At 43.7% G+C, this 25,831-nt stretch overlaps 1 protein-coding gene across 3 annotated transcripts in view; it reads right to left on the bottom strand.

Annotated features, from left to right (window-relative positions):
* Positions 1-18,041, bottom strand: part of FYB2 (FYN binding protein 2) — a 112,439-nt gene extending 94,398 nt beyond the window's left edge. For 2 of the 3 annotated variants that reach the window (XM_047788907.1, XM_047788906.1), the window contains exon 1: positions 17,859-18,030. In XM_047788907.1, coding sequence (XP_047644863.1) covers positions 17,859-17,867 — 9 coding nt within the window. In that variant the 5' untranslated portion in view covers positions 17,868-18,030. Of the gene's footprint in view, positions 1-17,858 lie in introns of all 3 variants that reach the window. The other variant, XM_047788905.1, reaches the window with a different exon arrangement.
* Positions 18,042-25,831: the final 7,790 nt, after the last annotated feature.

Below are 25,831 nucleotides of genomic sequence, written 5' to 3'. Positions count from 1 at the left end.
TCAAACAAATGAGATTTATGATGCCTTTTTTAGGAAATCAGGAAAACAAAAACAAAAACAAAAAAAAAACAGAAGAAACACAGTGAGCTTGAGATTGCTTTAAGATACCAAAACGCGGCTTGTAACTGCATTCTGCAGGACAAGTGAGGGTCTCAGAGGAAAAATTGGGCCATACATCCTCAGAGGCCTAATTCTAAATGAAGCTCCCAGCAGAGGGGCTCAAGTACAGCTTGGTTAATAATCCAAGGCTAAGGGGCTGAAGTCAGAATTTATGATCTCTGCCAGCAGCCCAGCCCTTAAACTCTCCCAGGCCTGGCATCCTCATTACATTCCCTGTGCCTGTTTGGCACTGCGACATGGAGCAAGAACAGGGAAAGTTCACTAGAAGCTGGCCTCCAGCAAGTTGGAAAAAAAATCCACCACAGAGAGTCCTTATTTAAAAAGTGCTTCCTGCTCTCCGTAGTGCCCTCTCGTGTCCCAGACAGAACAGTTACTCAGTGTCCTTTGAGCTAGCGACAGTTTTATTTAAAGTGCAATTTACTGAACACTGAAAAGAGAAGGGCTGAACAACTTCTTTGAGCCCCTTCATGGCTTTCACCCTACCGCGCGTGACGTAAACCCCGTAGCAACATGGCCATTTTTATTTCTTAGGTTTGCTCTTCATATTAGAGTCCCAGCTGCATGAAGAAACAGTAAAAGAAATCAAAGGGAGACCATTCTAAATGCAATGGGGGACAGATTTTATAGGTGTTGGAGGTTTTGTTTTGTGTCTTTTTTTTTTTTTTTTTTCCTTAAAGAAGAGAAAGCAGCTGCTATCTGGTTTTCTGTCTACTCAGAATCTTCTCTAATAACAGCCATGGAAGTCATCTTGAAGAGCTGCAGGACCCGCAAGCATCACGGGTATCTCCGTCTCCTCACCACCTCGCCACCACGGCTCCGCCACCATGGCTCCGCCACCACGCCACATGCCATGCTGGGTCCCTACAACATGTACTTTCCAGATCTAACCTCGAGTGCTCCTACCAATGAGGCTGTACAGGGATTGTTATCCCCATTTTAAAGATAAGAAAACTGAGGTTTGGAGAGAGAAAACAGTGTGGCTTAGAGACTGAAAACCATGTTATTATCACTCATCACTAGAGAAATGCAAATCAAAACCATGATGAGGTATCACCTCGCATGGGTCAGACTGGCTATCATCCAAAAGTCTACAAATAATAAACGCTGGAGAAGGTGTGGAGAAAAGCAAACCCTCTTATGCTGCGGGTGGGGATGTAAATTAGTGCAGTCACTATGGAGAACAGTATGAAGTTTCCTGAAAAAACTAAAAATAGAGTTACTATAGGATCCAGCAATCCCACTCCTAGGTATACATCTAGAAAAATGAAGGACCTAGAGATTATTATGCTTAGTGAAATAAGTCAGAGAAAGACAAGTATTATATATCACTTATATATGGAATCTAAAAATGACACAAATGAATCCATATACAAAACGTAAACAAACTCACAGACATAGAAAACAAAGTTCTGGTTACCAAAGGGAAGGGGAGGGGGAAGGGATAAATTAGGGTGTAAGATTAACAGATACAAACTGCTCTATATAAAATAGATAAGCAACAAGGATTTATGTAGAGCACAAGGGATTATTCCCAACATTTTGTAATAACCCATAATGGAATATAATTTGCAAAAAAAAAAAAAATTGAATCTCCAACACCTATAAAATCTGTCCCCCATTGCATTTAGAATGGTCTCCCTTTGATTTCTTTTACTGTTTCTTCATGCAGCTGGGACTCTAATATGAAGAGCAAACCTAAGAAATAAAAATGGCCATGTTGCTATACCTGAAACTAATGTAATATTGTTTTTGTTTTGTTTTTTTGCTTTTTAGGGCTGCACCTTCGGCATATGGAAGTTCCCAGGCTAGGGGCCGAATTGGAGTTACAGCTGCCAGCCTACACCACAGCCACAACCACAGCAACTCAGGACCCGAGCCGTGTCTGAGACCTACACCACAGCTCACGGCAATGCCAGATCCTCAACCCACTGAGCAGGGCCAGGGATCAAACCCACATCCTCATGGATTCTAGTTGGGCTTGTTAACTGCTGAGCCATGATGGGAACTCCCAATGTAATATTGTAAATCAACTATACCAAAAAAACTATGTTGTGGACTTTGGAGTCAGATAATCTGTGTTTGGAGCCCACCCTTTTGTTCTCAGTGAGGAAGTGTCACCCTTTTAACTTCATCAGCTCCGTTCTCATCAATAAAATGGCAACAATAATATTGTTTAGTCTGTTGCTGTCTATTTATTTAGCTATTCCTTCTTAAGTGTTTAGCACAATGCCTGGTACATAGCGTATTTCCTATATATGCTGGCTATTATTATTATTGCTCATATCGAAGATTGTATCATTATTAAATTTGTAGTTAAAAATCGAGTATGAGAGATCCCATTGTGGCTCAGCAGGTTAAGAATCTGACTAGTATCCATAAGGATGTGGTTCAATTCCTAGCCTTGCTCAGTGGGTTAAGGATCTGGTGTTGCCATAAGCTGTAGCATTGGTCACAGAAGCAGCTCAGCAGCTCTTATGCTGCTATGGCTGTGGTGTAGGCCAGCAGCTGCAGCTCTGAGTCTATAACTTCCACATGCCACAGATGCAGCCCTAAAAAGAAAATCAATCAATCAATCAAGTCTGATTCCCAAACTCATATTCTTTTCATTTTCATATATTACTTTGTTTACTCTTTCACAACGCTTCAGAAGTGGTTAACTCCATTTCACAAATGAAGAGACTAAACTGGAAAGGCCAAGTTACTTGCCTAAGATCAAGGAGCTCATAAATGGCTGACCTAGACCTTCAGACCTCGGTCCCCAATTCTTTCTAACACACTACCGTAGCCTCAATTTATGCCTGAAAACAGTCAATAAATGCAGCTGCAGAGTGTTTGTAAGGCCCTTTATCTGGGACAAAATTTCTTTATCCACAAATGATGCTCAGCAATCTTTGTGCTTCCTAAGTATGTATTCTGCTAATCCACTCACTAAACCTCAGGATCATCTTTACCCAGAGAACAGTGAATCAGAGCCTCTTGTGAGAGAGATTTACAGAAGCAATTAGATAGACACCAATCCTTGATCAGGCTCCCCGCTCAAGCTCCCAATTTCCTTTGCCTTGGGAAGGTGCCAGCTGTGTGGGGCCAAGAAAACCGTGCAACCCAGCTGTTTCCTAGGAAAGAAGCATCCTTGGTTCCTTGGAGGAAACCGTGAACTGATGGATTTACAGAGAAACTGTGCAATATGGTGGGAAAGCATTGATTAGGAGAGGCCTGGGTTCGTCTTTTGGCACTTCGGCTCACTGGATGTGTGTTTGGAGGCAGGCTTTTTATATCTCTTGCCCACCTGTGAAACAAACATGCCTCTTGCATGATTAAGAGGCTGAATAACAGAAATCTCTGTTATTCCTTCCTGCCTGCCTTCTTCATTAGCTCATTCAATGAACAAGCATGAATCCTCTGGAGGTGGGAATCCAAGTTTCCACATTGCACATCCCCAGGGGCATCTGTCACATTGTGATCACACAGACCATTCACATAGACTATCTGTGGACAGTGTTCCCTAGCGACCTGCAACTCAGGGGCTCTGCTACAGATACAAGCAGTGATGGTGGTGAACCAATGTTCCCTGTCCTTATGGAACTTACAAGCAAATGGATTGTGTTAAAGGTGAACAGAGATCACTCATTCAGTCATTCATCACCTAGCCAGGTGCCTATTATGTCCTAGGTAGTGTTCCAGGCCTGTGAAAAGTCATAATAGATTGTAATACATGGTATTATTATCATTTCTCCCTCTAAGTTATTGTTCTTGAAGTGTCCAGACTTAGCTCCTCTAGGACATACATCCCACTGGATACACTCCTCACCTTCTAAGTCACCCTTGGGTTTCCTAACATAGTGCCTGAAGCAGAGAAGACAGTAAATATTTGTTAAAGGATAAATGCCTCCACATTTTACACACATTTCATCCTCTGCCTGGAACACGCTTCTGCCTTTTTCTTGTCTGAAACGTGTATTGCTTGACTCGGCTCCATTGCGACTCCCTCAGGGAGTCTTCCACCAAGTATGCTGTAGGAGGTGCTGACTCCTCTCTGCTCCCAGACACCTTGTCCTTCTCTCAGTTACAGTGTCTATTACACTGTTTTCATCTTCTACATTTTCCCCTGCCTTCCTAGACTAAGAGCTGCCTTAATTAAGCGCAGCAATAGGGTTAAGCACGTGGGCTCTGGGGTTGAAAGTCTGAGGTTAAAACCCAATCTCTGAATTCTGGCTTGGTCACTTTGACAAAGCTATTTCAGTTCTCTCTTCTCTATTTCCAGAGGAGTAAACTGAAGAAACAACCATTCACATCAAAGAACTGCCATCAACGCTGGCCTGGTGCCTGGCACAAAGGAGGCCTTCAGTAACGACATTCTGATGAGAAGAGTTGTGATGCGGATAAAGAGAATGAGGCTGAGGAAGAGGAGGACAGTGATGGCGACGATGGTTATCGTGATGATTTTGACAGTGATGACGTAATTATCTGTGGCAAAGGGTACATGCTCAAGAAATATGTACAGAATTAACTGGCCTGGTGGTTTCAGATGGGAAAGCTGTACCCATTCTGATGGGCAGCAAGTTAGTTTCCAACAATGCCTTCTTTTTGATCTCTCTCTTCTGCACTCACTGACCTGAAGTATCCATGGATTTTCTCAGAGGTTTCGCTCCAGTCTACTCCTTGCTTCTACTCACTTTGTGAAATCACCATGCAAAGTTGTCCTCTTCTCTCCAATCCCCTCTCTGTTCCCAGCCAGCAAAGCTACTTCAGAAAAATGGACAGCAACACAGGACCCACCTTTCAGACTGTTTGGCTTTACTTAGGCTCAGCCCACATGCCCATTTTGTGCTCCCTCCTAAAGGCTGCTCTAGTTTACTGTCAGCTAAATCAGGAAACACTAAAGGGGACTCCAACAAGAACAAAATGACAAAGCCAACTAGATAGAGATGGCCTTGTATTGATCTCCTGGGCACTGGGCCAGACTTTGTCACTCAGTCTAGAGACACTAGCTTGAGATAAACAGGCAGAATAACTGAAGGGCAGAAGGAGAAGAATGTAGAGCTTAGTGAAACATTAGCAGATTTCTTTTTCTTTGTGTGAATAGACAAGAGGAAATAATAAGGCTTTAATAAACAGATGATGCTGACAAAGAAAAAGTAATCACTGGTAATTGCTTAACTTTAAGAGAAGAAATACAAGAACTAGGAGGGATGTGATCTAGCTTATTTTTTAAGGTGTATCACCTTGAGTCCTCATGAAGAATGTGTAAGCTTTTGACTTATTGTGGCCAAAATGAATATAGAAATAATATTGGCTTCATCCCAGGGCTGAATATCTATGTCACTCTGTGATCAGAGCCTCAATTTGTTCATCTATAAAATGAGGTACGTTGTTTTTGAAAGTTTGTGGTAAGGATTAGAAACTCCCAAGTTTAACTTGTTCTGAATCATACAGTAAACAGTTAATAAATTTATGTTAACTAAATGAACATGCATAAATGGAATTTGTTGACCATAATCTTATTCAACCATATATAAACTATTTCTCATACAACTTATCTTGGCTTGAGGAAGTTAGCTAAAACACTTATTAACCAACGGAAGGGATAAAAATCTCATTTTTTTGGTTATACTTAAAATGTAAATAATTGTATTTATCCTGTCTGCCTCACAAAGTTCCTATAGACATCAAATAAAATGAATTACAAGGACATTTTGAATAAAATAAAAAATAAATAATGCAATACAGATTTAAGACATTATCTTTCAATATGTATAAATGCCATAGATCTGATACAAAAGGATTTTCCAGATAAAAAGAAAATTTAACTCTTGGAATTGGCTTACCAAAGAGAAGAAGCAATTAGCTTGAGATCTCAGTGTCCAACACAGCACCTACCATGTGGTGGATACTCAAAAATACATACTAAATTAATGAACAGATGAATAAAAGTCATAGGGGGGCTGGGGTAAAAAGAAGAGGAATGGCTTAAAGAAGGACTTATTATAATGATTATATGAAGCTCCATCTGAAATTTTGAAACTAAGCAGCTCCCTAACCACATACCCTCTGACACCATAACCAACTTGAGGAAGAGGAAAAGGACTGGTTAATTTGGTATCTGTTGTATGCTTCTCATTGGTCCATACACACTCTCCACCCTCATAGTTGTCCAGTGCTGTGTGGAGGATGTAGTGTTCAGCAAAGGCATACAAGTCCCCATGTTCCCCTTTTGTCCTGTCCCTTTGCCCCAAAACACACGATGGTGTTTCCACCCTCAGTTCCTTCATATATGCTATTCCCTGGAATGCCTTTCCTTCCCCCAACCCCCATTTCCTGGTGAACACTTTTCATCTTTTAAAACCCAAATCAGAAATTACCTCCCTTGGGAAAGGCTTTTCTGCCTCACCCAGGTGGAGATGAAAGATTCTTCCTCTCTGCTCCCTCAGTTACTTGAACATAATGTCATTGTTCACATTACAATTGTTACCTTATAATTATGTTATTTTTATACACCTTCCCTATTAAACTCCGAGCAACTTGAGGAAGATCTAAATTGTGTTTTATTTTATGACAAACCCACAGCTAACATCATACTCAATGGTGAAAAGCTGAAAGCATTTCCTCTAAGATCAGGAATAAGACAAGGATATCCACTCTCACCACTTTTATTCAACATAGTTTTAGAAGTCTTAGCCACAGAAATCAGATAAGAAAAAGAAATAAAAGGATACCAAATTGGAAAAGAAGAAGTAAAACTGTCACTGTTTGCAAATGACATGATACTATACCTAGAAAATCCTAAAGATGCTATCGGAAAACTACTAGAGTTCACCCGTGAATTTGGTAAAGTTTCAGGATACAAAATTAGTACACAGAAATCTGTTGCATTTCTATATACTAACAACAAATCATAAAGATAAATTAAGGAAAAAACCCTATATACCACTGCATCAAAAAGAATAAAATACCTAGGAATATTAACTTACCTAAAGGTGCAAAAGATTTGTTCTCTGAACAATACAAGATGCTGATTAAAGAAATCAAAATCGAAAATGACACAAATAAGTGGAAAGATATACCACGTTCTTAAATTAGAAGGATCAACAGTGTCAAAATGATTATACTCCCAAGGCAATCTACAGAGTCAATGCAATCTCTATCAAGTTACCAATGACATTTTTTACAGAACTAGAACAAAAATTTTGAAATTCTTATATAAAGAAACACAAAAGACCTCAATAGCCAAAGCAATGCTGAGAAAGAAAAACAGAGCTAGAGGAATCAGGCTCTCTGACTTCAGACCATACTACAAAGCTCAAGTCATCAAAACAGTAAGGACTGGCACAAAAACAGAAATATAGATTAATGGAATAGGATAGAAAGCTCCGAAGGGAATATTACTCACAGGGGCCTACTGTCAATTAATCTGCGGCAAAGGAGGCAAGAATGTACAATGGAGAAAAGACAGTCTCAATAAATGGTGCTGGGAAGACTGAACAACTACATGTAAAAGAATGAAATTAGAACATTCTCTAATACCATCCACAAAAATAAACTCAAAATGGATTAAAAACCTAAGTGTAAGGCCAGATACTATAAAACTCTTAGAGGAAAACAGAGGCAAAACACTTTGACATAAATTGCAGCAGTATCTTTTTGAATCCACCTTCTAGAGTAATGAAAACAAAAACAAAAATAAAGGGGACCCACTTAAAAGTTATTGTACAGCAAAGGAAATATAAACAAAATGAAAAGACAGCTCACAGGATGGGAGAAAATATTTGCAAACAATGTGATTGACAAGGAACTAATCTCCAAAATATACAAACACTCATATAGCTCAGTATCAAATAAACAAATTTAAAAATGGGCAGAAGATCTAAACAGACATTTCTCCAAAAACATACAGGTCACCAAAAGGCACATGAAAAGATGCTCAACATTGATAATAGAGAAATGCAAATTAAAACTACAATAAGGTATCACTTCACTCTAGTCAGAATAGCCATCATCAAAAAGTCTATAAATGATAACTGCTGGACAGGGTGTGGAAAAAAGGGAACCCTCCCACACTGCTCGTAGGAATGTAAATTGGTTCAACCACTGTGAAAAACAGTATGGTGTTCACTTAAAAAACTAAAAATAGAGCTATCATGTGATCTTGCATCCACTCCTGGGCCTCTATCTGGAGAAAAACTTAACTTGAAAAGATACATGCACCCAGATATTCATAGCAGCACTATTAACAATACCCAAGACTTGGAGGCAAACTAAGTGTCCTCTGACAGATGAATGGATTAAGAAGATGTGGTACATACACACAATGGAATATTACTCAGCCATTAAAAAGAATGGAATTTTGCCATTTTCAGCAATATGGATAGACCTAGAGATTATCATACTAGGTGAAGTAAGCCAGACAGAGAAAGACAAGTATCGGAGTTCCCATCATGGCACAGTGGAAACAAATCCAACTGGGAACCATGAGGTTGCAGGTTTGATCCCTGGCCTTGCTCAGTGAGTTAAGGATCCAGCATTGCCATGAGCTGTGGTGTAGGTCGCAGGTGTGGCTTGGATCTGGCATTGCTGTGGCTCTGGCGTAGGCCGGCAGCAATAGCTCCAATTAGACCCTTAGCCTGGAAACCTCCACATGCTGCAGGTGTGGCCCTATAAAGACAAAAAAAAAAATCATATGGTATCACTTACATGTGGAATTAAAAAAGGATACAAGTGAGCTTATTTACAAAACAGACTCGCAGACATAGAAAACCAAATTTTCTATGGTGAGTGGGAGAGAGGAATAAATTAGATTGGGATTAAAATATACATACTACTATATATAAAGTAATCATCAATGACCTAGTGCATAGCACAGGGAATTATACTCAGTATCTTGTAATAACCTATAATGGAAGGGAATGTAGAAAAAGAATATATATATATATATATATATATATACACATTTTGTGTGTGTGTGTCTTTTTGCCTTTTCTAGGGCCACTCCCACGGCATATGGAGGTTCCCAGGCTAGGGGTCTAATCGGAGTTGTAGCCACCGGCCTATACCACAGCTACAGCAATGCAGGATCCAAGCCACATCTGCGACCTACACCACAGCTCATGGCAATGCTGGATCCTTAACCCACCGAACAAGGCCAGGGATTGAACCTGAAACCTCATGGTTCCTAGTCAGATCCATTAACCACTGCACCACGACAGGAACTCCTAGAATATATATATTTATACATATGTATAATTGAATCACTTTACTGTATGCCTGAAACTTATAAAACACTGTAAATCAACCACACTTCAATAAACATTAAAAAAAAAAAAAAAAGCCATGACATATGCTCTGGGGGAAAAAAAAAAAAAAAAAACTGGCATGAGTGATGGTCAGGATAGGCTAGGGCTGTGATAGGCTGAATAATATCCCTTCCCAAAGAGATCCATGCCCCAATCCTCAGAACCTGTGACTTATGTTATCTTACATGGTTAAAGAAGATTTAGGAAGGGGATTGAGTTATATTCATCTGGGCAAATGACCGTGGATTATCCAGGGGGGTGAAACATAATCATAGGGGCCCTTGTAAGAGGAAAGGAGGAAAAGCGAAGTCTTAGAAAATAATGAAGATGGAAGCAGCAGTCAGAGAAGATGCTATGATGCTGAATTTTCAGCTGAGGAAAGGGGCCATGGACCAACGCATGTGCGTGGCTTCTAAGATGAAAACGGCAAGGAAGTCAACTTTTCTCTAGAGCCTGCAAAAGGAGCACAGCCCCACAGACCTATTTTAAATCTATGCCCCCCGCCCCACGCCACAGAACTATGAAAGAGTGAATGGGTGGGACTTTAAGGCACCAAGTTTGTGGTAATTTGTTACAGAAGCAATAGGAAACTAGTATATAAGCTCTGAAATAAAACTTTGGAGTATACAGTAGTCAGGATAATCTAGGTTTTATTGTTAACAAAGTGACTCTTCAATCTCAGTGGCTTTAACCGTGGGGAGTGCGTACTCACACTCACACACACACACACACATACACCTGTAATAAGGCATAAATTGGAGACGGCTTTACTCCTCATGCTCACTGATGGACCCACCATCTAGTGATGTCAATCTCTCAACACATGGCTTGAAAGTCATGGAGGCAGAATTTGAACCAAATGTTTGATCTGAAGCTCTTAGAGGCTCACAGGACTGACTACATTGAGTTCAGTAGCCAGAGGAGCTGAGAAAGAAACATGGAGACATTAAGTTGTGAATCAGATTCTACTTGGAATATAACAGTGGGTTTACCAAAAAATAAAATAACCATCACTAATCTTTTTAACTGCTCCATAGACCAGACAGTCTCTTTTGATGTTAGGTATAAATCCTTCAAATATCAGCACTCAGAGGGGTAATGGAAGACTCTGATGAAGAGTTCTCATCATTCTTTTACAGATGAAGACTCTGAAGGCTTGCCCAAAGTCACATAGATTTCCCGTCAAGGCCAAGACCTGTTCTCCAAACGATAGTTTTCCTAAAATTTTCGGGTGGGAGAACTGAAGCAGAGAAAGACATTTCATGTAAATCTTTAAACAGTTTAAATAAGATATTATTTAAGATATTATCTAGTATTATTCCAATATTTCAGATTTTAAAAAATTGAGGTTCATGGAGTTAATGTTGCAAGGGGTAGAGCTTAAACTGGAACCTTTGGAGCCCTGCCCAAGCTCCTAATGTGTACTACACTGCCTCCTTGGGTAGATGCAGCCCTCTCTCCCCCAGTGCTGATGGCATGAGAGGGCAGTGTGGCATTCCTTCTCATCCCTTATAGCCCCAGCTCCACACTGCACTCCTGGGTTAGGGGAGAGCACAGGAAATGTTCCCAAAAGTGAGTCTGAAAGTTGAATATGCCCTCCGAAATCAATCCTGTGATGCTAAAGTCAATATAAATCTCTCTTCAGCACCAGTGAAGATGTGGGAGATTTATACTCCATGAAGCAAAGAAGAAGGCCTTCACCCACTGATATTTTAAGGAGTTAATTGCAAAGGACTCAAAAGAGTTGCAGATCTATTTGGAAACAACTTTTTGAGCAAAGGGTGTTGCCAGGCTCTGTTTTTTTGCTGGGAAATTTATTACTGTTTTTCACTGTGAATGCATGCTAGGACGAGAGATCTTTTCTGAAAGAGAGACGTAAGGAACAGAAAGAATGTTTTTGTCTATGCCATTTTCTCTGGGGGTTGTATATAGTCAAAACTGCTTTTGTTTTTCCAAGTAGAAATAAATACTAGTCATGTCCTTGGGTTTCAAGGCGTTGCTGTGTTGGGATATCTCTCCTTTTTCAGCTGGCTCTGTACTTTTGACAGCCTGATACCACTATTTTAGAGTTTCTGGGAGAGGGGAACTCTTACAGAATGTATTCTTTAAACTTTCTGCTTCTTGGTTTGAATCCCAGCGCCATCTCTGACTGGCTGTGGGACTTTCAGAAATTGTTCAGCCTCTCTGGGCCTCTCCATGGGAGTGTCTACCTGCCTGATGATCTTGCCTATTCTAGAGCAGCTGTGAATTAATCCATATCTAGCATTTAGAGTCAGGCCTGATGTATATATGTGCTCAGTGTTAGCTGCTGCTGCTGTTAATCACGACAACAGCAAAACCATGTCACCCCAAAGAACTTCCATTTCCTCATCTGCAAAATGGGGATGATATTTCTCTCAGACGACTTGTGAGACTTGAATGAAATAGTACACCCAGGTGTAGGGACCACCAGAGAGTGGGTCCTCACCAATATCGTGTTTTACCCTTCCTGGGACATTGGTCAATAAAGTAGTCACTAAGCAAGGCACAGGGGTGAGCATCCAGGGGAGTCCAGAGCACAGAGCTGGTTAAGCACATCTACTAGTAATTCATCTGTTTCTAAAAATTACAGAGCCAGGCATTAGGGTCCCATGCCCACAACATGTAGATCAGAATGAGGCAGAAACTTCTTAAATTCTTCCTACCGTCTCACCACCCAGCTCAAAAGTGGCTAGCAGGTTAGACTAAGAGTCCATGGATATTTTTGATGCTAGCTGCTTTTTTCGATATGTCAGCTCATTCATTTAATCCTTGTTAGTAAGGAGACTGACCCCCTTCCCCCCACCCCTGCAGGTGAACCATTGGCCTCAGTGCACACAGGCCTGAGTGGCTGAGACTAAGTTCAGACTGCCATCCTCTGACTTCCAATCAGTGCCTTTCTCTGGGTACCACAGCTTGGGGGAAAGCTCCTAAGCATGTACTCAGAAACAGCACTGGATGAAAAACAAAATGCACAAGAGACTTTGGGGTGATTTTTTAAAAGGGTGCATGGATTCTTTTAAAAGTTTAAATGGTAATACTGCTTGGTTTTTGTATATCGACTTCAAATTGTAAAAGCCTTTCCCAAGGACGACTTCCTTTTTCTTACCTAAGACCATACACTGATCTTTGAGATGAGCTCTTGGCTGGTTCACAGAAAGTGGAAGAGTTTAGGACTCTGAATTCTATTGCCTTCTCTGTTCAAATTTTGGGTTGGGAAATTGTGATATCAACAACTCTGAATATTTTTGGAATTTTATCCTTTCAACAGTACTTTCAAATACATTACCATAGATGATCCTCATGGACAAAATATCAAATAGGTATTGTTAGACACACAGAGATAAGACTGTTGAATCTCAGAGAAGTTAAGTGGCTTGTTCGAGGCCACAGAGCAAGTTGTTTGGATGGCAGACCCAGGCTCAGATTCAGGTCTTCTGGTTTAAACATTTCTAAACATCCCTGTCCAGTAAACTACTCACTGTGATCATGCTAAAAAGGAACTAAACTAAGAATCAAGAAAGGGAATGCTGAGTGAAATATGTCTGAGTTTGAATCCTGATTCTACCTTATCTGTAAAATAGGGAAGATGAAAACAATAGTAAGAGTGAAAAGTAAGAAGTAAAACTTTAACTTTTTCCAATATTCTGATCCAAAATTGCTTAATTATCTCTGAAACAAATTATGTGTAACTTGTATTTAGTATGTCCCAACAAAATGTTGGTATTACTTTTGAAAACTTCACCCCAAGAGTTTGCTCTTTTAGGTTCTTACAGATGAGAAAAACCAAACCCAAGAATCAATGATCAGAGAGGAGTACAGACCACAGTCCCCAGACCATGTCACTCTGCTTCCCAAGCTGGGTGCTAATAAGTACCTATCAGATTTCTTCTCTAAAGAGCTCAGCACAGCTGTCTTTTTATGTGAGAAGTCAAAATAGTAACATGGTACAACATCCTTTCCAGGTTGGTGGGGGAAGGGCACGACATCAGGTATTTATATACGTTCTCTCTGTTAACTTCCTGATAAGGTTCATGTAAGAGTTTGCTTGGCCTGTGGTCAAAAGGTACCCCAGACTGTGTGAGTCAAACAAGAGAAATGTGTTACTTTGTGGTTCTGGAGGCTGGAAGTCCAAGACAGAGAAGTCAGCAGGGCTGAGTCCTTCTGAGGGAAGGATCTATTCCAAGCCTTTCTCTTTGGCCTGTAAATGGCTGTCTTCATGTTCACAAGGTGTTCTTTTATCTTCACATTGTCCCTCCTCGGTGTGTATCTCCACCTCCACATCCCTCCCTTTTATAAGGACACCAGTCATATTGGATTATTCTTGCCCTACGGACCTCACTTTGACTTGGTTACCTTGGCAAAGACCCTATTTCCAAATAATGTCATCTGAGGTAGTGGTGTTTAGGACTTCGACATACAGACGTATGGAGGAAGGATACAGTTCAACATATAATGGTATACTTATTATTACTGTAACATAGTATTATTTTAGTTTGTAGAATTACCTGCCCTTTGAGCTCACTGAGGTGTCCTAAGCTCTTTCTATAAAACTAATTTGACTGCTAAGAGGTAGATACCATTATCCCGAGTGACCAAAAAAAAAAAAAAGCAATAAACATTTTTTTCCATATCTCACAGTTTTGTGGGACAGGAATTTGGGTGAGGCTCAGCTGGGTGGTTCTTCTGTTCCACAGGGTATTGATGAAATTAGCCCAGTGGTAGCTCAGTGGTGGAGGGGCAGGCCTGGAGAGCCCTGGTTCTTGTCTTGCAGGGATGCTGGAAGGCTAGACTTAGCTGTCAATAAGAGCCCCTACATGAAGTGTCTCTGTAGAGCTTTTATGTGGGGGCTGAGGGCTGCAAGTATGAGGTTCTCCAAACTTGTAATTGCCAAGGGGGAGGAAGTGAAGTAGTTAGTGCAAACTATTACATTTAGTATGGATAAGCAATGAGATCCTAGAGTATGCACAAGGAACTATATACAGTTTCTTAAGAGAGACCATGATGGAAGATAATATAAGAAAAGGAATGTATATATATGACTGAATCACTTTGATATACAGCAGAAACTGGCTCAACATTGTAAATCAATTATACTCTAATAAATATCTTTTTTAAAAAGTAAAAATAAAATATACATAGACTCCTCCCCCTCAAAAAAAAAGTTACATTCTCTCAAACAAGATAGAAGTTGCATGACCTTTTATTACATAGTCTCTGAGGTCACATACTGTCACATGTGTCATAGTCTATTGGCCAAAGCAGTCACAATTCTGCCCAGATTCAAGGGAAAGGAATGCAGACTCCACCTCTTGATGGAAGGTACATCAGAGAATGTGGAGCCAAGTTTATTTATTTATTTGTCTTTTTAGGGCTGCACGCAAGGCACATGGAGGTTCCCAGGCTAGGGGTCAAATTGGAGCTATAGCTGCTGGCTTACGCTGTAGCCACAGCAATGATGGATCCTTAATACACTGAGTAAGGCCAGCGATGGAACCTGTGCCCTCATGGATGCTAGTCAGATTCATTTCCTCTGAGTCACTATGGGAACTCCTATACCCAAGTCTAAAAACCACCCCAGTAAAATATCCTCAACACCACCATGCACCCAGCATTATGCTAGGCAATGAGGCTGTATTATCTTAGTCATACTTCCTGCCTGGGCCTCTCCCTTCAACTCTAAACCCCTACTCAGCCCCTCAACCTAAAACTTCCTTGTCTAAAACTGATCCCTGATCTCCTTGCAAACCTACCTCACCTTAAATCATCTTACTCAACATCAACTCCACTCTCCCAGGTGCTCTGGCTTCACACCCTGGAGTCATTTTCTTTCTTTCATTTTCTTTTTGCTCAATCCATTAGTGAAAGCTGCTGAATCCTGCTGAAGTTAAACCTTCACTATATATCCAGAATCTGACCATTTCTAGCCACCTTTGCTATGAAGACTCTGGTGCTGGCCCTCATGCTCTCTTGCTCAGATTGGGCTGAGAGCCTCCTAACTGGTCAGCCAGCTTCTAATCCTGCTCTCCCTATCATCTCATTTCCAAACAACAGCCAGGTGATCCTTTTGAAAAGGAAGCTGGATCATCTTCTTTGGCCCCTCATGACACTCAGGTGCTCTCCATCTCACTCAAAGGCAAACCTGAAATTCCTCCAAGGGCCTCCAGCACCCTCCATGACCTGGCCACTACCTCTGACCACGCTCTCCTTTGATTCCTCTGCACCATCCATTTTACTGGCCCTTGGACACATCAGACAAGCTTCTGCCCCAGGGCCTTTGCTGTTATCTCTCTGCAGACCATTCTTCCCTAGGAGAGCGACAGGGCCAAGTTCCTCGTCTCCAAGTTTCTGTTCAAATGGCACCTCGCATTGATGCCTTTCTTGCAACTATCCATTTAAAACGGCATCCTTTCCTGCTGCCTCACCCTCCTTAAATGCTTCCTTACTATGTGGTTCCACACCGCACTCACTGCCGTTTCACCAAATAAGGCTGTGGGTTTATGTGGCCTCTCTACTAGAATAGAAGTTATTTTGTTTTTTGCCACCCCCAGGCATATGCAGTTCCCAAGCTAGGGATCAGATCGGAGCCACAACTGCAACCTACACTGAAGTAGCAGCAACATTGGATTGTTAACCCACTTTGCCAGGCTAGGGATCGAACCTGTGTCCCGGCACTCCAGAGACACCGTGGATCCTGCTGTGCCACAGGGGGAACTCCTAGAATATAAGTTTCATAAAAGCAGGCTTATATGACTGGCTCACTGCTGTATCAGCGGCTCTTGAAACAGGCCCTGACAACACAACGCAGGGGCTCAATATACACATACGCAGTGGTTATTCTGTTGACTTAAAAAAATAAAACAGAATCCTTTTACAATGAGAAATAACCCCTATTTCTCTTTTGATCTTTTTTTTTCTTCTTTCTCTGAGCAGAAAAAGTTGCATAACCACACCAGTATCCCATAACCACAGTATCTTATCCCATAAAAATGTTCAGAGCTAACTTGCCCTTTGGCACATTTTTTCTCTTAAATTGCCTAACATACTACCTGTTTTTCTTTTGTCGTCCTTGCTAGCCATGTCTGGCTTGTAGTTGGCACTCAATATCTGTTACTGACAAATCAAAGCCCTGGCTCCAGCCCTGCGACTCCCCAGCTGTGTGATATTGACCAATTGACGTCATTCCCTCGGTTTCCTCCCTACAAGAACGGGGCAGATGGCATCGACCTCACTGTGCTGTCATATGGATAAACTGAAATTATGGATGCCAATGCATATCCTGGCACATCAGAGAGGGCACCCTATAAAATCAGTCTCTTTGTCTCACAACCACACTAGATCTATTCAGCCTGATATTTTTCCATCAAAGAGGAGCTTCTCAGAAGTTGCTAAAGCACAGGGCAAGGGGAGGAAGAGAGTATTCACAGTCAGGGAAGAGAGTAGAAATACCACCACATCAGCGTGCTTTTGCCCACTCTTTTCCAATACCAGCTAGTTGGCCACAGACAGATACATGTCCCCTGCCCTGGGACAAAGGGGAGTTTCTCCTTCTGGGTGCCCACTAAAATGAATCCTCTGTCCCAGTTTAAGCCAACCTCTGGGAAGGAAGCCACACGATTCACAGGAGAAAGAGACCTGACTCCAAACGTATAATAAAGACAGAGGCGAAACCCACCGCTGCCTGCCTCCTTAAAAAGAAAGCGACTTAGTGAAGAGGGGGAGGGAGGAGGTGGAGAATTCGAGGAGGAAAATATAATCAGTCAAGCAGAGAAATTCTCCAACTGGGCAAACAGCACATGGCCATCCAAGGAGAAGAGAATTCCACCTGCTGTGTGCTGAGCACGTCCCCATGGGTCATCTCTGTTTTTTTTGACGAGCACCTCCAATCATCTCACCAACTAGTTATTCTAGCAGTAATCCTATTTTACCAGCGAGGAACCCGGAGGCTTAGGAAGATGAACTTACTGGCTCCAGGCAACAGAGCTAATAAGGAGCAGAACCCACAGGAAAGCCACAAACCACAAAAGAGGCCCTGCAGTCCTGCGCTCTCACCAGGAAGCCCACCCCACTAATCTCGGGAGGACCAGGAATAGTCCACAAACGCAAGGAAACAGATGCCAACAATCACTTACACCCAGGCTGGGGGAAGGAGCATAGGTTAGAAGCCCAGCAGGCTGGGTTAGAGCCAGGGTCCTTCAGGCCACCAGTCCTGAGAACCTCTGTCCTCTCACCCTCCGAGGTGGCACAGGATAGGTACACACACCTCTTCCATCCCACCTGCCAGGACAGTGAGAGCTGGGCGGCACTAACGCTGCGTGTGCTTTCCTCTCCAGGAGGCGGGGTGCGCGCTCAGCCTTATCCCACTCGCTCTACTGGGAGTCGACCAGCCAGTAACGACCCACAGAAAACCACAACCGAAAGCACGCGTCTTACCCCTTCCATGGCCTTCCTCCGAGGCAGCGTCTGAGAGACAAAGCCAGCTTCCCAGAGCTGGATCCTGAGGCCAAGGGTCCGTTTTACTCCGCCTGCGCCGGCCAGAAAGCAATCGCTTCCCCTGCCGCAGAACACACCTGAGCCCACGCTCCCCACCTGCCCCACCTGGGCGGCAGCTCCGCCCTCTGCTGGGGCTGGAGCTTTCCTGCCCGCGCGGTGGCGCGCGCCCGCCTCCATCCGCCGAGTTCGCGGACTGGGACCCGCACCTGAAGGGGGCAAGGAAGGACCCCTCTAAAGACCTGCAGGCTCAGGCCCTTCCCAGGAAGCTGTTCTCTCCCTCAGCTGGTCCACAGTCACTTTGCAGGGAGTTCACATCATGCCCAAGGCTCGGGGGAGTGGCGGAGTAGGGGGTGGGAAACGGGGGCGGCGGGGCTCCTGTTAGTACACTGGGCACAGGCTGGACAATGTAATCTTAGCTAGTAACAGCCTCGGCCCCACCCTGGCCCTTCGGATGGTTACTCACCCTCATCAAACGACTGAGAAACCAAGGTCAAAAGGGGACAGAGCGTGCCCAAGCTCACGGGGGCACTGCAGGGAGGTCAGAAAGGTTTGAGCTGCTATAATGGGCCGCCTGTTTTGAGTTAGGCAGTATCTAAACATTTGGATACAAGATTCTACCCAAATCCTGCAGTAGGCCTGGGAAGTGCTATAATCCCATTTAAAGGGGGAGCAAACTGAGGCTCAGAGGGATCCTGTAACCTGCCCCAGGGTCATATAGGTAGTTAAGTAGAAGGGTCAGGGTTTAAACACAGGTCTGGCTGATTCTAAAGGGATTTTGTTTTTCTGTGTTCCTGTGCGCGCGCGCGCACACACGCATGCACGTTTTTTGCCGTTTTTCTGACAGAGTTGGTGCTGGAAACCTAATCCCCAATTTCCGGTTCTTAAGAGCTCACAGCAGCTCGGGGGTTGGGAGCCAGCAAAGCAGGTAGCCTGTGCTGTGAAAAGCAGTCTGTTGTGACTTTCCCAAGCTCAGGAAGTGAAAAGCCTTTCCTGCTTTGTCCAGGGGAGGGGGCGGGGGCAGGTGAGGAAAGCCCATTTCATCTAACAGGCGCCTCCCATACCTGGCTGATCATCACAGCTGCCAGGCATGTATTCAAAACACAGGTTGCAGGAGTCCCTGTAATGACTCAGCGGAAATGAATCTGACTAGTATCCATGAGGACAAAAGGATCTAGTGCTGCGGGCGAGCTGTGGTGTACGTTGCAGAGGCAGCCTGGATCTGGCATTGCTGTGGCTGTGGTGCAGGCCAGCAGCTACAGCTCTGATTCAACCCCTAGCATGAGAACCTTCCATATGTGCTGGTGCAGCCCTACAAAGACGGAAAAAAATAATAATAATAATACAGGCTGCAAGGTCCCAAGGCAGACAGGAGCCCGTTTTTCTAGTCTAGGATCTGGGAACCTAGATTTTTATTTTACTTTATTTTAGAGAGTGAGTATGTGTCTTTTTAGGGCTGCACCTGTGGCATATGGAGGTTCCCAGGGTAGGGGTCCAATCGGAGTCACAGTTGCCAGCCTAAGCCGCACCACAGCAACGCCAGATCCGAGCCACGTCTCTGACTACACCACAGCTCATGGCAATGCCGGATCCTTAACCCACTGAGCGAGACCAGAGATTGAACCTGTGTCCTCATGGCATGCTAGTCAGATTAGTTTCCTCTGAGCTGCGTCGGGAGCTCCCAGGATTTGTAATAAGCTTTTTAGGTCCGAGTGTTTTAATAATAAATGACTCACAGATCTCTATTTTACATCATGAGTCAGCGCGCACGCACACAGACACACACAAATTTCTCAAAACAGTCAGTCATTCTGTGTGTGATCACACTGACACTTTCTATTCTTTTCTGAGCTGTGATGTGCTACTTAATTAAAAAGTCAGTGGTCAGCACACCCACTCCAGTGATTTTTATGACTCACAGTTTGATCCACACTGTTGGGTGGGTTCCACCCACAATCAGTTGGGGGCCACTCCTCCCAGCAAAATGGGGCACAAGTCCAAGTTTCTCTGTAACTTTCCCTCCCAGCCTGGCCTTCACTCCAGTCAAAGGCAAGGATGTCTTGTGTACGTTCGTACATGATATGATGAGGAATCATCTACAGAAGCTCTGGGGAGAAATTAGAGCCCTCCTCCCAAAGCCAGCTGATAACTGGGTGCTCAGATTCTCTTTGCTCTTAATGCAAGGGCTCCCCCTCGTGGCGTCAGACCAGCCTACAATGACAAAGAGGGATGGAGTAGGTCCGAAGGGCCCTCCCCTCCTTGGACCTGACAGATCAGGACCAGGAGAACTGTGCTTTTTGCTTTGGTTCAGAACAAGTTACAAGGGCAGGTCATGGGATGATGTAGCGAGAACTCCCAGGTGCTTCTGGGGGAGAGTGGAGGCAGAAGAAGCAGGTACCACATGCAGATGTTGTGGGGGTGGGTATTGGGTTATGAAATTTGGGGGTTGACCTAAGTTTAGATTTCATTACACTTTAGGACTAATTCCACTGGAGAAAGAGCTGCGTGATCCTGTTCTATCTACAAGGTGCTTTGGTGGCCCAGCTGCTCATGATCTCCACTTAATCACAGACTAGGAAATGACTGACTGAGTGTCTTCTGCCCTCCGGGAACGGTGCCCCAGACCTTACAAACATCACCTGATTTAGTTCTTATTGTGAGTCTCATTTTCCAGTTTGGGAAACTGAGGCACATACCAGGTAAGGTCACCTATCCAGGGTAACAGAATTAACAAGTGGAAGAACAGACATTGCCATGCAGGCAGTCTGCCTCCAGGGCCCACACTCACAACCACTTTGGTTGCTTCCATTTACATCTTAGAGGAATACGGAAAATCAGGGAACCTGAGAGGGTGAAGGGTTCTTGAAAGCCTGCTCTCATTCAGTGAGAAAGCTTAGCAGATACCTGGGCTGAAGCTAAGCTCCATATCCTCTAGACATTTCTGTCTTTCAGGCCCCTAGCTTCAGTCTGCCCCTCTTAGTAATGGGGAGTGAGGTCCTGTCCATTCTTAGACACACTGAGCAGTAGAAATCAGTACTTGCAGCACATGCTTCTTGCTTCCAAACCTTCCTTTCAGCCTCAGATACTGCTTATAGCTTTTCAGTGTTTCTATTCATGTCTCAGTCTTTGATTTCTTGGCAAATGTACTGCTTACACGTTGCACCATAAGTAATGGTTTGTAGCAGGATACAGTGATGTAAGAAGGAGTGAAGAAATATCCAAAAATGGGAGATCATGTGCATTCACCTCTTTCCAGGGTAAACTTTGAGCAGCCTATGTTAGACGAGGACAAAGCTGGAGCACATAGACGGGGTGTAAGACGCAGGATGGTGCTGCTAGAGCAACCTATTATTAATATTAAAATTATTATTGGTTCCATTCATCATGTCTGAGGATTTCCAGTGCAAAGTGTGATTTACTTATGTATAATTTATATCCTGACTGCTTTCAAAAGGGAGAGAAGGAAGGAGGAAGGGAACTTAAATTTATTGAGCCTATTGTGTAACAGGCTACATGGTTTGCGTATATTTTCTATTTCTCAGGACAATGTGGTGAGATAAATGATGTGGGTTTTGGCGGAAAAATGAAGCCTATGAGGCTCTGGAAGGCCAAGGCAAATACCCTGGCCAGGCAGAGTCAAAGTCGGCCTCTCTGGACTCTGTCTTACCTTCACCCACTGCTCCTTCCTCCCTTCCATGCTGCCTCCAGGAGAACTTGAAGAACTGGGCGATACAAAGTCAAAGAAAAGAGGAAGGTTAAAACACGAGATAAGAGCCACAATATGTGAGAATTAACGTATGTCCTTTCTACCAAAGGAAGTCTTGGTTACTCCATTTTGTTCCTGTTTTGTCTGAAACACCCTCCTCCGACCCCCGCTCTTTCCTTCTTCTCCCGGTAACAATTTGTCTCCAATCAGCCTACCGAGAAGAAGGTGCTCCCTGACCTGACCCATGGGAAGGGACTGATACACCACCGGTGTTAGGGATAAATGGGGGGGGGGGTCTGTCTTCTTCGCTCGCGCTTTTTGAGCACTCTCGCCCTTCTGCTGAAGCAAAGAGCCGTGTCGAGATCGCCCCGTGTTCCTGTGTCTCACTTTGCAACACTGATGATTCGAGCCGCGGTCATTTCTCCCCAACACGCAGAGGACAGAGCAACTGGGAAGGCAGGAAGGGAAGGATAAACAAAGCAGAAATATGGGATGATTGTTACGAGGTATACGATTATTTAAATATAAATCACCAAAGGATATAACAAGCCTCAAATTATCCTGGGAGGTATGTGGGTTCAAGAAAGCGTCAGCTTCCTTCCTACCCGTTTTGAAAACTGTTTTCTCTTTTGCCTGACAGGAAGCTCACATCTGAATTTTGTGCTTACCTATGAATTCATCTTCATAGTATATCATACTTTAGTCAGAGCTTTTTTGAAAGATGCTACGCAAACATGACCAAGGCAAGCTGTTTTCCCTGGAACAGCCTTTTACTAAGAATCAGAGCACCTAGTTTCTATAAGGGTTGTGCTTGGAGCTGGAGGCATAGGCTCTTGTAAGGAAGGCATCTTCCTCCACAAATGCCAGTTATATTATGTATGCATGCACTCAGATGAATTATTAAGATGTTTTCGGATCTGTTTATCTTGTAGAGATCAAAGGACTGTCACTGCTCTGCCAGGAGGAGGGGGGCTGGCCTGGAAGTAGGGAATCGTCCCCCATATCAGCCACTCCCATATCCCATCATCCACAAAAGGCGGTCCTCAGATGGACAGTTCAAGCAGGAAACCCTCTGTCTCTCTTTAGCCATGTTTCTTCAGATCCAGATTTCAAGGCATAGGTAATAACACATGATGGCTAAGTTTGGATGCTTGGAGCACTAAGATATGGAAGTGGCAGGTCTCCCCACAAAATCTACAGGTCAACTGGCATGTGACTCATGAATCATAGTTTGGGTAGCTGATTTTATATGTATTGGAAAGCTTTATCAAAGATAACAATTTGATCTGCTTTCCTTGCAAGGAGTTAGGAAAACCTAGCTTCCCTTCTCCACCCATATACACACCCCTTTCTCTTTCTAATCACTCCCCCGCAAGTGCCGGGCTTATGTTTTATGGCCTTAAAACACGTGTGTCATTCCTGGATAGGAGGGGTCAGGTGGCCTCTGACCTGTGGCTGCCAGACAGCAGTGTGGCAGGCAGGTGGTCCTGTGGAAGACTCCACTAAAGATGCACAGAATCCATTTTTTCAAAAGCAAAATAACAGCTATAGCTTGCTCTCAGTTTATTCCTCATGCACCACAGTCATTGGCAAGATATAATACGGTGAGATATTTAAGCTCAGCTCTGGCAGAGTGAAAAGGAAGCACCTTTGGTGCATATTTCAGAAGGGATAACTTTTTTTTTTTTTTTCAGGGCCGCTCCCATGGCACATGGAGATTCCCAGGCTAGGGGTCGAATCAGAGCTACAGCTGCCGACCTACGCCACAGCCACAGCAAAGCCAGATCCGAGCCGTGTCTGTGACCTATACGGCAGCTCACAGCAATGCCGGATCCTTAACTCACTGAGCAAGGCCAGGGGTTGAACCCGCAACCTCGTGGTTCCTAGTCAGATTCATTTCTGCTGCGCCACGATGGGAACTCCCAGATGGGATGTTAAAGAAAGGGAGAGCAGTGTCCCCTGAGGTCAGCATGAGTGCAGACTGATTAAGGAGACTCTCAGTGCTGATGAGCCTGGAGGAGAGAGGGTGAAAGACTCAGCATCCTGAGATGCAGTTACCTCTTCTCACCTGCTGGAGGCTACGGCAGTTAAGGCTAGATGAGCAGAGAAATTGCTTTGTATTCACCAAATCCCAATTCTTTCAACTTTTCTTGGGTATGTGAGAAGGTTATATCTCCCAACCTCCTTTACAGTTAGACTTGGGTGTGTAACCAGGTCCTCATCAGTGGGATGTGGGAAGAAGCAGTGAATGTTACTTTGAGGCCTGCCGGATCCATTGGCCACTTTCTCTTTTCTTTTGCAGCAATCTCGGAAGCCATGTGTTGAAGACAGTGGAATTGCAAAACAGAAGGAGCCTGGATCCCAAAGCCCCTTCTTATAAGAGATCCAGTAAGAAGATTTGTCCAGTAGTCATCAGATTATGATATAAGTAAGTCTTTGCTATATAAAGCTATTGAAATTGAGGGATTATTTATTACAGCAGCCTAACCTACCTTATACTTCAAAGAATTAGTGAGCTACATTAAAAATGGCAGTAAGATGTTAGGAAAAGCAGAAAAACATAATAAGATTTGGGTCAGGAAATAAGGAAACCAATTCTTTGGTGGGTTTAACCAGCTTCTTGAGGATTGAATTGAAGACCTGATTTCTATGCTTAAATGATATGATTCTGGGATGCTGGGAAAAACAACAGGAATCCTTTATTCACTGAGTGCTTGCTTTGTATCAAGCACAGGGTCATTGCTTTACATATAGCAAATTACTTTATATACATTAAATACACACACAGTTCAATCTTCTCAATAATCTTAGGAGGTATAGGTCATTATCCCCATTTTCTGAATGAAGAAATTGAGGCACAAAGAGATTAAGAACTTTCCCCCTAGGTCCACAGCCTAGAAGAGGCAGAATTGAGTTCAGACTTATCTGCTGAACTGGGGTAAAATCAAGCACTAGTGATCGCAATGCTATAGGTGGCAGCCAAGCTGAAGCTCACCGGGGCAGCATCATTGTGATTTTAGGGGAGGAATGGTTTAGCTAGTTAGAAGATTACTGGCAGCATCTGGGGGATTGATTTCAGTACCTTAGGAAAGAAGCTGTGGTGTCTAGAATAGCTGTAGGGCATTAGGCAAGCAGACTAGGGTTTGAGGCCTCACAGAAGAAAAGGAGTGGAAATCCAGAATAGAGGCAAATATTTAATCAATGGAACAAGGTACACACAGCAAGTGCTGAGTGATGGCCGAGGCACTGTGGTGCACTGGAGCAGAAAATTCATCCCAGAGAACAATGGACCTCAGACCAGAGTAGCGAGATTAGCAGGAGCCCTTCCCCACTGGCGTGGATGCCCCCACCATCCTCCTGCTCGGTTAGGAGGTGCCCAGGGTCTAAGCAGATCTGGGTTTGGGGGTCATAGGGCCCTAGGCTCATTCAGTGTAGAGCTGGGATAGGCAGGGAGATGGATTAGAGGGAATTCTGGCCCCAGAGGCACTGCCTTGGGAACAGATCCATTGAAACCACACAATTAGTGTTCTGTTAGAAATATGGAGACAGCAAATACACTGGGTATTTGATTTTTGACCAGTGCTGGCTCAACCACTTACTAGCTTTCTTTTGACCAAGTGACTTGTGTCTCTGACTTTCAGCTTCCTGATCTGTAAAATGGGTCTATCAAACTTAATTCCACAGATGGTTCTGAGTATGAAATGGTAAAAAGGAACATAAAGAATCATGGGATGTGTTGACGCCTGATACGCACTCAGTAAAGGCTGGCTTGCTCCCCTCTTCCCTCTCCACGGAGAAGGAGGCATGGACCTCTGCCCAAAGGGTGGGGAGAGGCTTCCCAGTGGGAAGAAGGCTTGATCTTAGTCCTGACATGGTCCAGGAGCGGGGGGTCTAGAGGGTGAGAGCATCTTGTGCAAAAGCCTGGTCCTCAACAATCATGTCTCCCAAGTAGGCCCTTTAGCAGGAGAAAAGTTTGAAAAAGCTGGGTCTCTGAGTTCAGGAGTGCTATTTCTGACCTTTGTCATCCTGAAAGCAGCCCTTTGATGGTCCCTTCTTTTTGGCTCTAGTGTTATTTTCTTTCTCACTAGCTATGTTATCAGCATGGCCAGCAGCTCGGGCTCTATGCTGCCAAGAGCTGGTGCATCAGCTTGCAGGGAGGGGGGTTGCAGCCAGTCTCCCCTCCCCAACACACACACAAACCACCCCTCAG

This window comes from Phacochoerus africanus, chromosome 8 (assembly GCF_016906955.1).
Source record: "Phacochoerus africanus isolate WHEZ1 chromosome 8, ROS_Pafr_v1, whole genome shotgun sequence".
NCBI classification, from domain to species: domain Eukaryota; kingdom Metazoa; phylum Chordata; class Mammalia; order Artiodactyla; family Suidae; genus Phacochoerus; species Phacochoerus africanus.
The sequence above is the reverse complement of the archived record's forward strand: the minus strand, read 5'-3'. Positions and strand labels throughout refer to the sequence as shown.